This window comes from Podarcis cretensis (genome assembly GCF_951804945.1).
Source record: "Podarcis cretensis genome assembly, chromosome: 8".
Lineage (NCBI taxonomy): Eukaryota > Metazoa > Chordata > Lepidosauria > Squamata > Lacertidae > Podarcis > Podarcis cretensis.
Window position 1 is genome coordinate 84,875,530 of NC_137177.1, and position 13,969 is coordinate 84,889,498.

The 13,969-nt window shown below is 46.4% G+C and overlaps 1 protein-coding gene across 4 annotated transcripts in view; it reads left to right on the forward strand.

Moving 5' to 3' along the window:
- The window catches only part of HECTD4 (HECT domain E3 ubiquitin protein ligase 4), a 117,366-nt gene that overhangs the window by 90,873 nt on the left and 12,524 nt on the right, over window positions 1-13,969 (forward strand). For 3 of the 4 annotated variants that reach the window (XM_079986632.1, XM_079986635.1, XM_079986634.1), the window contains exons 53-65: window positions 145-282; window positions 901-1,037; window positions 1,148-1,308; window positions 2,200-2,381; window positions 2,742-2,947; window positions 3,886-4,016; window positions 4,347-4,552; window positions 5,319-5,498; window positions 6,429-7,732; window positions 9,639-9,846; window positions 10,530-10,753; window positions 10,981-11,132; window positions 12,839-12,945. In XM_079986632.1, the coding sequence (XP_079842758.1) occupies window positions 145-282; window positions 901-1,037; window positions 1,148-1,308; window positions 2,200-2,381; window positions 2,742-2,947; window positions 3,886-4,016; window positions 4,347-4,552; window positions 5,319-5,498; window positions 6,429-7,732; window positions 9,639-9,846; window positions 10,530-10,753; window positions 10,981-11,132; window positions 12,839-12,945 (3,336 nt within the window). The remainder of the gene's footprint in view (window positions 1-144; window positions 283-900; window positions 1,038-1,147; window positions 1,309-2,199; window positions 2,382-2,741; window positions 2,948-3,885; window positions 4,017-4,346; window positions 4,553-5,318; window positions 5,499-6,428; window positions 7,733-9,638; window positions 9,847-10,529; window positions 10,754-10,980; window positions 11,133-12,838; window positions 12,946-13,969) is intronic. The other variant, XM_079986633.1, reaches the window with a different exon arrangement.

Sequence of the window (13,969 nt, forward strand, 5' to 3'; positions counted from 1 at the left end):
TTTCCATGTTTGCTAGAGATTCTGGCCTGTAGTGACCTGCTCATTCAGCCATTGCCTGAGAGGTCTCGCTCCCAGTGATCCAAACTGCTAGCCTTCAAGCTGTTCCATAGGCTTGCATAATTGGAAGGATGGTTTTTGTTTCAGGAATGGTTGATATAGCCCGGCAAACAGTGGAATTCCTCTATGAGGAAAACGGGGGCATCCCTCGAGACCTGTACCTTCCCACAATTGAGGATATCAAAGACGAAGCCAATAAGTTCACCATTGATAAAGTTCGGAAAGGTACGTTTTGGGAGGGGGTTGGTCTTTGACCTCACTTCTCCCTGGGTTAGATTAAGGGTGGATTCAGGGCCTCGCCTTGGATGGCTCCAAACAGAATGAGTGAGCCACCTCCGCTGAGAAGCAGGCAAAGGTCTCCTTGGGATGGGTGTGCTGCAGTTACTCATTCACCCACCCGCATCAGCACAACCACTGTTTTGAGGCTGCAGCCATGAAATGTTGGGCGTGGATGTGTGAACACCCACACTCTGTTCCTATAGGCTAATGAAGCAGAAGGAATTTAGCTGCCATCATAGTTGGAGCTAAGTCAGAGGCCCTGCTTCTTATCACCGTGATCCCGTGCTGCTTTCCTGTAGGCCTTGATGCCTTACAAACACAATATGACAAGAAGACATGGCAGCCAGAGCTGACTTGCTTTATGATAGCCATAAACAACAGGCCACAGATTGGGGGATGTACAAGTCCTTATTTACTCCTCACACATTTCTAGCTTGGGATGGTCTATATAGGCTGGACTTAGGAGCAGCTGCTAGCTTTAGCAAGGGGGCCTCCTTCTTGAGAAGGCCTAGCTTCAACTTACCAAAGATCACAAAGTTAAGACCACCTTTCTCTTGGTTTCAGGTCTCACTGTCGTCACCCGCTGCCCAGATAGTAACAACGTGGCCACCAATGCCGTAGGAACAGCCCTGCCTAAGTTTGCTATCCGTGGGATGTTGAAGACATTTGGGCTCCACGGAGTTGTTCTGGACGTTGATTCGGCAAGTGGAAGCTATGTTTAAGCTTGGGTGGGGTGGCTCTGGTGTTTTGGCTACTGTAGCCCATCACAAAGGCGCAGAGTTGTCAGGTGAAAAACATTTTGTCATTCCAGGTGAATGAGCTTGTCCAGGTAGAGACTTATCTCAGGAGCGAAGGTGTCTTGGTCAGATACTGGTACCCTATTGATATGCTTGAACGACCACCTGCTGGCTATAGGAGGACTGCAACAAATGGCCTGGTCTCTCTGGACAATACAAACATTCAGATTCACAGGTAAATTACGATTAAAGCATTGGGGAGGGAGCGTGCGCTGAGACCGTTATCCTTGCAGCTACATCCAGGGTCTCTCTGCTGCGGTCCAAGAGGTGTAGCTTTGTGTAATAAAATATTTTCTGACATCTAAAAGGAAACCTGACAGTGTTTATGAAGGGCCTTCTCCCCCAAAGTTCAACTAACGTTCTGATAATGGTTATTTTCAATTTTTATAGAATCTATGTGATTCTTTTTTAATTTCGCCACTTAACAGTTGTCAATTTCTGTTCATTCTTTTATTAATTCAGGGTTAATTGGTAGTTTTACTCACAAGTCTTCCTGTAACCTGTCCTATTCAGCTGGAGAAGTTTGCCCTTCACTGCCACAGATAGTGAAGGAACAACTATTTCTCAGGAATGAATGCTGTACTTTGTCCCTAGATGCTGCTGTAGAGCTGTTTGCTGTCTCTTGGTGCATGCCAAAGCAAGCTGTGTTGCAGTGCCATCTAGTGAAAGAATATAAGCAGTACCACACATATTTAGAATAGAGTTGAAGGGAAGAGGGGGAAAGTACACACATTTTTCAATCCTAAGGGATTTGCTAATGCCCTAATACAGCTGATCAGACACAGAGAGGGGCAGCAACAGCTGGTGACCACTAGACCTGATGGGACTGCTGGGTGTCAGGGGCCCAATGAACCCCACGGGGGTGGCCAAGTACTGTTTTCCCCCATTCTTCCCTTGCAAAGCTACTATAGGAACTTAAGCACTGCAATTTTACAAATAGGACCCAACTAAACTGAAAAAAAATCTTACTTTGGTTCAGAAGGTTCAGTGACAAAATATTGTGTGTATACAGAGGTGTTTTTTTAAAGACCCTTGAAATATGTGTTTTCTTTATCTCTTTTTACAGAGAACTTTTACGATGTGAAGCTGCACTCGCTAGGCTGTACTGCCGCATGGCTCTTCTAAATATTTTTGCCCCTAAATCTCCTCACATGTTTACTCACCTGTTTCACATCCCTGCCATTCGGGACATCACTCTAGAACACCTCCAGCTGCTATCCAATCAGCTTCTTGCACCACCTCTACCTGGTAAAATGGGACTTTTAAAAGCAAATAATACAGTAGTTTTAACCATATCCATAAATGAGATAGTGTGCACATTTGTTTATTTGTTTAATCAATTCAGTCTTTGTAGCTGTTGAGATCAGTTTGTTCTTTTAATAAGATGAAGAGAAGATGGATATCCAAAGATGAAACAAAATAAAAAAATTCCTCCCAGTAGCACCTTAAAGACCAACTAAGTTAGTTCTAAGAACTAACTTAGTTGGTCTTTAAGGTGCTACTGGAAGGAATTTTTTTATTTTGTTTTGACTATGGCAGACCAACACGGCTACCTATCTGTATCCAAAGATGAGTGAGTTGAGCCATGTCTCCCTTTTCACTTGACAGATGGAACGATCAGCTCCAGCTCTATCCTGCTGGCCCAGTCCCTCCAGCACTGCATACATTCCCAGAACTGCTCAGCCACAGACCTCTTCTACCAAGGCAGTTCCCAAACAGTCCAGGAGTGGCTCACAGTTGCTATTGCTCGGACCCTCCATCAGGGAGAGGAGAGTCTGCTCGATCTGACAAAACAGATCTGTTCCTTCTTGCAGGTAAGTTCCCACCCCGCCATATCACATTTTTATTTACAGTCATACCTTGGATCTCGAACGCCTTGGCTCCCAAACAAATAGACTCCCGAACAATCGAAACCTGAAAGTGAGTGTTTCGGTTTCCGAACGATTTTTGGAAGCTGAACGTCCAGTGTGGCTTCTGCAGCTTTTGATTGGCTGCAGGAGCTTCCTGCAGCCAATCAGAAGCCACGCTTTGGTTTCTGAATGTTTTGGAAGTTGAATGGACTTCCGGAACAGATTCTGATCGACTTCCAAGGTACGTCCGAATTATAGTTTCATAAAAAGCACTCTCAAATCTATTCAGGCTTTTCTTTCTTTGATTAACATGCCCATTTGCCACCTTGAAATAAATTATATGTTGTATTTATAGTAGATCAGAGGAGGCTCTGAAGTAGGTCAGAGCACAAACGACTGCTAGCTATGCTCTCCCTCCAGTGCTGGAGGCATAGTGTGTCTGAATACCAGCTGCTGGACATCACAAATGAGGAGAGCAGTACTGTTTGACCACTGTGAGAACAAGGTGCTGGACTAGAAGGGCTTTCTTAGACTCCTTCCTTGTCCATAGGAGAAAAGAGCTGCTGGAGAGGAAAACACCTTCATCCAGCCCCTGTTCAAAAGAAAGCCAGCCCCTTCCCTTTGAGAAAAGGTCGGGTGATGCTGGAGTCCTGGCAGGACTGTGCTTTCTGGCTCTTGCTTGTTCCCCTTGTTGGTGAACTATAAGGAAGGGACTGCCTTTTCAGCTCCTTTGTAGTTTAAGAAGGTGGCATCTTCTGACTCCATAGGTTTTTGAGATGTAGGGGCTCTCCAGATCAAGCTAGCTAGCCTAGCTCAGCATCAATTTAATTTAGAAATGGTAGAATGGATGGCTGTGTCTCCAACCTCTGGTTTAGAACTGTTTTAAAAACTCTGCTTTTCAGAATGCTCCCGAACAGTTCCCATCTGAAGAGTTTCCCATTTCTGAATCCAAAGTCAACATGGACGTGAACTTCCCTGGTGCAGCCTTTATAGTAGTGTCCTGCAAGGAAAGTCAGTCTGGATTCCGCAAAGAGTAAGTCGCTGCGAGCAAAGAGAATGAGGGTGGAGGGAAACCGGCTTTAAAAATCTACCTGCCCACCAAAGATTCCAAAATACTGATTTTCCCTCCCCCAAGCCACACCATGGTTACAGAAAGGGAGAAGCGTATGTCATGATAATGATAGTTAACTTGTATAATGTCACTAGCGATACAGTCCTGTTGCCTTACAGAGCAACGCAGGTGACATGATAAATCCCTGCCCCCAAGGAGCTTTCAAAGCAATTGAAGATGAGACTACTGGGTCTGTTTTCTTAAAAGCTTCTTGTGCTGCACACTTAGCAAACCTTCCTTTTTGTTTTGTAGCTCCTCGCTTTATAAGGCTCCCTGGGCTCGGATTCTTGTTTATGGCCTTGGTCACAAAGTGAAGAGGAGTGGCCAGTTGAACCTCATTGAGGCTGTGTGTTACCCTCGAGATGCTTCTCCAACCAACACAGGCTTGACACCACCCCCCACAACCAATCAGTATCCTTCCGTCATCATATCCACAGACAAGGTCCACATCAAACTTGGTAAGATTTAAAATGCACACACAAAAACATCAACATCTTTGGAATAGGGATTGATAACTGCAGCAGTAGATCATAACTGCATGTCATGAATAGAGGCTGGAGCACTATTGTTCAGGATCTGAGATACTAGCTTGAGAGATCTTAATTTAGGTAAAAGTAAAGGTAAAGGGACCCCTGACCATTAGGTCCAGTCGTGACCGACTCTGGGGTTGCGGCGCTCATCTCGCTTTATTGGCCGAGGGAGCCGGCGTTTGTCTGCAGACAGCTTCCAGGTCATGTGGCCAGCACGAGTAAGCTGCTTCTGGCGAACCAGAGCAGCACACAGAAACACAGTTTACCTTCCCGCTGCAACGGTACCTATTTATCTACTTGCGCTTTGACGTGCTTTCAAACTGCTAGGTTGGCAGGAGCTGGGACCAAACAATGGGAGCTCACCCCGTCGCGGGGATTTGAACCGCCAACCTTCTGATTGACAACTCCTAGGCTCTGTGGTTTAACCCACAGCGCCACCCTTGATGAGAATAGATCTTAATTTACCCAAGAGCTATTCTCATCATGTTATAATTGATTTTTAAAACCCCACTCTTTAAACCTTGCCTTTGAGAATTCTGGAGGTACACATTGCTCGAGGATTTTTCCTTGGGGAAGCTAAAGGGGTGGGGGCTGATTTTTCTTTACCACAAGTCTCCTTTTTAATAATGCATATAGCACCACTGCTGAAAGCGAACTTCAGCGGCTACTCTTATTTCTGTGGGTCTCATTCAAGGAGTGTCACCGCCTCCTGGAGCTGTGCTCATCCTGCACTCCCTTCCCCTGGAATTTCCCCTGGCGATGGCATTTGCAGAGCAGCTGCTGACCTGGAAACTCGAGAATGGCGACGGAAAATCTGAAGAGGAGCTGGACACAATCCCTGCCTCAGTTCTCTTGCAAGTGGTGGAAATCCTTGGTGAGAATTGAGCTCCTTGTTGTACACAAACAACCATGGGTGGGGAAATATAATAATGTTTTGGAAACTACAGTGACAAAACGGCCCCAATGCCATGAGCTTAAAAAAACATTAAGACAGCCCTTCCAATGAGCCACCCTGTTGCCACCTCCCTGCTGGGCTGCCCAGAGTTAAAAGCCCCAGCTGGATGCAACAGAGATCTGATAGGTACGTTGCTGGTGGATTTCCTTCCTTCCTTCCTTCCTTCCTTCCTTCCTTCCTTCCTTCCTTCCTTCCTTTCTCCCTCCTCCTCCCTCCCTCCCTCCCTCCCTCCCTCCCTCCCTCCCTCCCTCCCTCCCTCCCTCTTTCTCTCTTCTCCCATCCCCTTGCCTGCTTTTTGGTAATGATAATGATGAATGGTGAATAAGGAGAAAAAGGAGAATTAGCGGCTCGTAGGATGTAGGATTCCAGTTCTGGTGAATAGGCTTTGGTCAAATTCAGTGCCCAGTTAAAGAAACCCAATTCCTGCCACCCAGAAACCTACACTATGCAGCAGAAATCCATGGTTCTGGGGAGGCACAACACCAGTATGTCCTCTAACATGGCATCTTTTGAGCTCTGGGGAGGCCTAGAGTCTCTGCTCCTGCTTTTCCTTGGTAACAATAAGACTTTTGGTTTTTCTACGCATGCAGGTTGGAGGCGAGCACTCTTGACATGGCAAGCCAAGGATGGGGTGCTGTCTTCACAGCTTCCGCATAAGCTGGAGCAAAAGAGCATATTCCATTTTAGGCTGCTTATCTCTAAACTTACTTATAAATAGGAGTACATTCTGCTGTAAATGCCGTAACCCCCATTGAGTTTTCTTTTTTTACAATCAAGCCGTGTATAAATTTTATGAAATAAGTAAATAAATAAAAAACCTGACTCCCCATTCTGTTTGCACATTTCTAGGGAATTTCCTGTGGACAATCAACATGGCAGCCTGTGTGAAAGAACTGCTCTTTCATCTCCTAGCCGAATTGCTTCGCAAAATTCATGGGCTAGAGCAGAAGAAGAACCCTGCAGGGTTGTCCTCCTCCATTGCGCTTCAACTCAACCCTTGCCTGGCCATGCTGATGGCTCTCCAGTCAGAACTGCACAGGCTGTACGATGAAGAAACCCAAAACTGGGCATCTGGAAATGCTTGTGGCGGGTCTGGTGTTGGAGGAGCTGACCAGGGGAGATTTTCCACTTATTTTCATGCTCTGATGGAGGTCTGCCTGGCCGTAGCAGAAGTAACCTTGCCGATCAACATGAGCATCACAGCCAATGTGATGTCCTCGACCAGCGGCCCAAATCTAAGCGATTCTTCCTCCTCCTCTTCATCGTCTCCTGGGCAGACCCCGCAGAGCCCAAGCCTCCTGTCAAAGAGGAAAAAGGTTAAAATGAAGCGAGAGAAGACAACGTCTTCAGGGAAGCGGACGTCATCTCGAGCTGCCGAAACGGACACCGCTCTGTTGAGCATCGGTGGGAGCAAGCCAGAGGACATGTTGTGGTTCCATCGGGCGCTCACCTTGCTGATAATCCTCAGGCATCTAACAAAGAAGGATCCCCAGGGGCTGGGCGTGACCAATGATGCCGTGGCCGACGCTTGCCAGGCCTTGGTTGGGACAACTGCTCACAGCCGCTTGCTGGTGATTTCGGGGATCCCCACCCACTTGGAGGAAGGCACTGTGCGGAGCGCCATCCGCAAGGCCTGCAATGCCCACGGCGGTGTCTTCAAAGATGAGATCTACATTCCAGTCCAGGAGGAGGAGCCTAAGAAAACCAAGGACAAAGCGGAGGGAGGGGAATGTAAGACCGAGATGGACAAGCCTGTGGTCTCCAGCAGCGTGGACAGCTTGGACATCAGCAGCTCTAGCAGCGTCACGCCTGCCATGAGCATCAGTGCCTCTGCTTCCACCAGCCAGGCCTCTCTTTGTAGCTCCCAGGGGATCTCGCGGACCATTAGCGATATCTCGGTAGACCAGTTTCAAGCTGGCCTGGAGATGGTCATTCCACCTGGGTTGCTGGAGCCACATGTGGTTTCCAGCCAGGAGAGTTTAGACCTTTCACTCTGCAGCACTGGGAGTCTGGGCAGCCTGGGGAGTCTCGGGGAGCAGCTCGACAATGTGGAAACAGCATCAGTGTCAGATGTCGGGTCTATGTACACTGTTACATCTCTGGACAGCCAGCCGGTTCCCTCGAGGCCCATCAAGGGCTTTGCAGTTGTGGAGGTAATTGTTTTCCACAGAAGAAGGTGTAGCGGTGGGGGAGCCAACCCTTTAGGGAAGCCTTACTAGCTCTGGGGGACCTGCCCTGTTCCTCTTTATCAGCTTCCACCACCCTCTTATGAGTCACCTAGGGCAAGGATTCCGACTTTTTTAAAGGTGGTCTCCTTGAGAGTGAGGAAACAGCCAGCTGAATTCCATATATATTGGTGTTTTCACCAGGTTTTCCTGTGTGGTGCCAGTGTGGTGTAGTGGTTAACAGCAGCAGACTCGTAATCTGGTGAACTGGGTTCGCGTCTCTGCTCCTCCACATGCAGCTGCTGGGTGACCTTGGGCTAGTCACACTTCTTTGAAGTCTCTCAGCCCCACACACCTCACAGAGTTTTTGTTGTGGGGGAGGAAGGGAAAGGAGAATGTTAGCCGCTTTGAGACTCCTTCGGGTAGTGATAAAGTGGGATATCAAATCCAAACTCTTCTTTTTCTTCTTCTTCTGTCACTGCAAGATAGATCTTGGCAAGAAGGATGTGTCTCTTCTGCTTATACATGATGGGGGGCCTGGGTAATCTTAACATGACAGACAAGGGATAGCATAATTGCACCACAGCAGGTTGATCTGGATAGGACAAGCTGACACTATTGGCACAGATTGTACAATTAGTTTTAACTTTGGTACCTCTTAGTGTGGAGTGCAAGTTACCTCTTAGTGTGGAGAGCTGACAAGTATGTGCTTGAGGCAGCTTGAATTAAAAGATTGTTGGTAAATCTGTTTGCTTCTTATGACGAACCTGCTTCCTGCGCTCTGCATTTGTCAAGATTGTTCCATGCAGCAGGGAGGGAAAGGAGACATACATCCATTTCTCTTGAGTCACAACAAGCTGCATAGCATTTGGAGGCTTTGCATGTATGTCAGCAAAGAGACTCTATGATTCCGTAAAGATTAATTTGTTGTACTATGGAAAAGCTGAGGATGGAAGAGCCTGCAGTTCATGAGTGTATCTGTTGAACTAAGCTTCTGTCTTACAAAAGCAGCTCAGGCTATGAATTAGCCTATAAGGTGCCACAGAACTCTTTGCTGTGTTTTCATGCAGCCACCTAACATGATGTGAGGATGGGCCATGGCCAGACTTTGGTTCATCTCAGTGGATCCTAGGCCTGGCTAAAAAGTAATAATGGTAGCTCTCCTGGCTTGTAAGAAGAGGTATACAGTGGTACCTCGGGTTACATACGCTTCAGGTTACGTACGCTTCAGGTTACAGACTCTGCTAACTCAGAAATAGTACCTTGGGTTAAGAACTTTGCTTCAGGATGAGAACAGAAATCGCGCTCCGGTGGCGTGGTGGCAGCAGGAGGCCCCATTAGCTAAAGTGGTGCTTCAGGTTAAGAACAGTTTCAGGTTAAGAAAAGACCTCTGGAACAAATTAAGTACGTAACCAGAGGTACCACTGTATTTCAATGCAAAATATATTACTATATTGGTACCCAGCCATCTTAAAATGGACTGTGGTGATGCAGCAGTTTAATTTCATTTGCATACTATTCTTATTCTTATTTATTATTAACAAATTTCTTACCAGTACTTCACCATAAAGTCAAAGTGCAGATTATAGCACTGTAAAAATACAACATTAAATTAGATTAAAACAATTTGCAGTTGGGTGAGACCTAAAATATATAATAGGTTCTTCATCTTGTTTTGGTGTTTTTGTTTTGTTTTGTTTTGTTTGCAGAATTTGGGATTTGGAGGAGGCAGAACAGATTGATTATGTCAGAAGTGAGTGGGAAAGGATAGGGGAGAATGTAAAGCAGGTCAAGAATTCAGAGTCATAAGATCAAAAGAAGCATTAGCCATTGATTGAAAAGAACTCATTTACCTTCATAAATTTACCTAGATGTGTGTGTTTGTTGAAAATAGATACGATCCCGGGCCAAGATAGAAAAGATCCGAGCCAGCTTATTTAACAGCAGCGATTTGATTGGCTTGTCGAGTCTGGATGGAGAGGATGAGCTCATGGAAATGTCGACAGAGGAGATTTTAACTGTCTCAACTGTGAATCAGAGTTTGTTTGATACACAAGGGAGTCCTGCACTGGAAGACTATTTCAATGACAAGACCATCAAAGGTGTGTGATCAATTATGTTTTGAGAGCACTTTGTACTCATGCTAAGAGTGTCTTTTGAGTGTTTGAGAAACAGACCTTCATTTCATTTCATTGGGGTTTGTGCAAGAGAAGATGCCAAGAGGTTTTGTTGCCATTGTGAGGTGAGCCACATTCACGGCACTGCCAGAGTTCAACTGTTAAGACCGTTAAGCTGCGACCCGATGTTAGGCTACAAGTCCTCTCTTCCCTAACCTTTGCCTACGCAGGCCAAGACTGATGGGAGTTGAAGTCCAGTGCCACAGCCTTTCACAAGAGATGCAAGAAGCACATGTTTTCTGGCAGCGATTAACAAATTGAACACCCATAGTCTTCAGGCCTAGTTCTAAAAAGATGGGTTTAAGTGTTGGATAAACAAGAAGAAAGCTGTTTTGTACTGGCTTTTGTTTTATTTTGTTAAGAACAATATTTATTGCAGCACGTTACAAACTTGTGTATCAACAAATAAACATGAACCATAATGTAATACAAAAGCATTCTGTTGAGAAAATTACAATAGACAGCCTGGCCTCTGCACAAAAATGTGAAAAACCGACACAAGAGTAACTTGAGTCCTTAATGCAGTGGGTCTTTCCACAAGTTTCCATGGGTTTGGTCTTGTACTGGCTTTGTCCCATGGCTGTTCTTAATATTTTGACTTCCCTCAGGTGACAAACTTGTGCCAGGGGCCCGTGAAGTCCTCACTGAAATATTTAAAAGCTGCCTCCATTCTGAGCAAATGCTGAGCTTGACACCTGCAAAACCGACCAAAGTGGCAGAGATTTACCTCAGCAAAGAGCAGATTAACGCCCAGACACCAGGAAACCTGCTGCACACCTTCTTCACCAATGTCCGCCCCCCAAAGAAAGTTCTTGAGGATCAGCTCACCCAGGTTGGCATTAAATGTTTCATTGCTCTACTCTGTGCTAAAGATAGTGGCAGTCATGCCCAAAAGAGAAGCTCTGCGACTGGGGGAAATATTTCTTTTGTGTTTCCTTGTGTGAACCCTTTTCCTGCTGATCTCAGGAGCCCACTTGTGGGGGCTTCTTTTTGGCAAATGTATTCAGCCTTGCCTTATAAGTTGCAGCCCTCACCGTTCTTTCTTTCTGTGCTTTGAAGATCCTGAGAAAATACGGGGCTCCCAAGCCAAAGTTTGACAAGAGCAAGTATAACAAGGCTGGCAAAGAGCAGCACCCGGTGAAAGTTGTGAGCACCAAGCGGCCCGTCACAAAACCCCCCGCCAAGGAGAAGGCAGTGCTCAACAGTGTCAGGTGAGATCCTTTAACCACTCTGGCTCCGCTCCCAACGCTTTTCACACGGCTGCCCTTTGAAGCGCCTCTTGGTTTGGCACTTCAGTCCCCCACTGGAAATGCAGGAAGTGGCTTAAGGGGAAGCGGGCACAGGGGGACGGACTAACAGTCATGCATGGTGTGAAAGCCATCCACTGAGTCAAAGCCTCTTTCTGGATTTGGTCCGGCACTCCTTGCAGTGGGCATCCGGTTCATCTCTTTTTGTAAACTGCTTTGTTTTATTAAAGATTTTCTTGATTTACAGAGGTATGTGTAATGTCTCTCGTATTTATTCCATGTAACATTTTTACAAATCAGTTTCATTTGTTGAGACAGTAGGAAGAAAAGGGGTGGAGGGGGGAAGGGGGGTGGGGTCGGGTGGCAATGTTTCTATTTTGCTTAATGTATGTAGGGTTTGGTGTCAGCGTTGCTCATGCAGGTTCTCTGCTGTTCACTTGTGTTCCTTTGGTGGTGAGAGAGGTTGGGGTTGGCCTAGGGGGTGGTTGTTTGTTCATGATTGGCTGTGGTGATCTTTGTTTTCGTGTGTGAGTGGGATGGGTGGGTGTTTTGGATCAGGTTAGCTATATTAATTTGTATGCTGTTGGTGGATTATTGTCATTGTCTTGTTGTGCTGTGTATGTGATAAAGGGGAGCCCTACCGGGGGACGCAGGTGGCGCTGTGGGTTAAAGCCTCAGCGCCTAGGGCTTGCCGATCGAAAGGTCGGCGGTTCGAATCCCTGCGGCGGGGTGCGCTCCCGCTGCTCGGTCCCAGCGCCTGCCAACCTAGCAGTTCGAAAGCACCTCCGGGTGCAAGTAGATAAATAGGGACCGCTTACCAGCGGGAAGGTAAACGGCGTTTCCGTGTGCGGCTCTGGCTCTGGCTCTGGCTCTGGCCAGAGCAGCGATGTCACGCTGGCCACGTGACCCGGAAGTGTCTCCGGACAGCGCTGGCCCCTGGCCTCTTAAAGTGAGATGGGCGCACAACCCCAGAGTCTGTCAAGACTGGCCCGTACGGGCAGGGGTACCTTTACCTTTACCTTTTTACCGGGGTAAAGGCGTCTTCTTCTGTTTGTCCCTGTGTCAGTTTCAGTTTATTGGTTAATTTTTCTAGTAGGGTTTTTGTAAACTGCTTTGAGGGCTTTTGTTTACAATTTGGTGAATGCTGAAGGTTCACGTCTTTATCCTGGCCTTTGACCCCTGAGGTGTGTGTTTTCAGGACCCTCCCTATCCCTGTGATGGTTTTCACTGTTTTTAATCCTGAATCTTAAATTGTCATAACCCTCCCTGGGACCTGCTAGAGACCGGCGAGTAATAAGTTTGATTATGATGATATAGTGGTACCTCGGTTTTCGAATGGAATCCCTTCCGAAACGTTTGAAAACCGAGGTGCGGCTTCCCATTGGTTGCGAGAGCTTCTTGCACTCAGCGGAAGCTGCATCACATGTTTGGGTTCTGAAAAACGTTCAAAAACGGAAGCATTTACTTCAGGTTTTTGGTGTTCAAGAACCGAAACGTACAGCAGTGGAGGCATTCAGGAACCGACGTACCACTGTACTTTAACAACAATAACAATAATTCATCATTCTGGGTATTTTCTGGGACTTAAAAAATGCTTTGAATTATCTCTGTCTTCTATATACAACTGCTTTCCACAAGTTCATCTGACATGAAGGTTTTCCTCACATTAGCAGGACTGCTTTGAGTGAGAAGAAGCCGACTGTGAAGCCCAAATCCCCAGAGAAAAGCAAGCCTGAGGAAAAGGACTCTGACAAGTCTCCCACAAAGAAACAGGAGGGTAGCTGCCCGTTTTCTATTTTAGGCCTCTGCAGAAACACTCTGCCCAGTTGCTTCTCTAGGCGAGATAAGTGAAAAATACTTTCCAGGCAACACATTTGCAGCATCTAAAGTGCCCCTTTGTGCAAAAGATGGAAATGTCAGCCAGCACCGGCTTACATTCTGGGTGCTATAAGCTCATCTGGGTTCATACACGTTCATTCAGAAGAGAGTTCCTCCAGCACCACTGTATATTTGCAACAAGTGGGTGTACTTAGGACTTAGGAAGCATGTCACGTCCCAGTCCTTATCTCGGATGGCTTTACAACAACAAAATAGCCATTCTCCATTTTCCAGGGTGAGAGCAAGTGGTTTGCTCAAGGTCAAGCCAAGGAACTGGTGGCTGAGCCATGAGTTGGTTCTGTTTGCTGACCCTGTCATAGAGGGGCCAGAATGCTCCACTGCTGAGCACCTTAGGAGCAGGGTTTTAAGCAGGTTGTGCCTGGGCTTATTTCAAAACCCATAAACGTTTGTTTTTTTTTTATTTACATATTTATAAATACATTATCACAAAATGGTAATGATTGCAAATTATCAGAAAAGGAGGAGTAAAATGTACGCAGGAATCAAATGTTGGTTTGATCATAGGCAAGGTCCCTTTAACCCAGTGGTTTTCAATCTGTGGGTCCCCAGATGTTGTTGGACTACAACTCCCATCATCCCTGAGCTCTGGCCTTGCTAGCTAGGGGTGGTGGGGGTTGTAGTTCAACAACATCTGGGGACCCACAGGTTGAGAAAGGCTGCCAGTATAAACCTTCCCTTTGGAAGTCTTTTTAGGAGTTTGTTTGTTTTTTAAATACAAAAATAGCTAAGAGAGGCTGTTGCAGTGGTGTGACCTGGGTCTAAGAATCTTGAAAAGTCACACCTTCTATTGTCTACTACACAGGGTTGCCTCAACGCCCTAAGATGGTCAGAAAAGGTCTTGCTTTGAGTATTTTCACCACCAGTTTGAGTGGCCCCCTCTGTATAAAACTGTCTAATAAGCC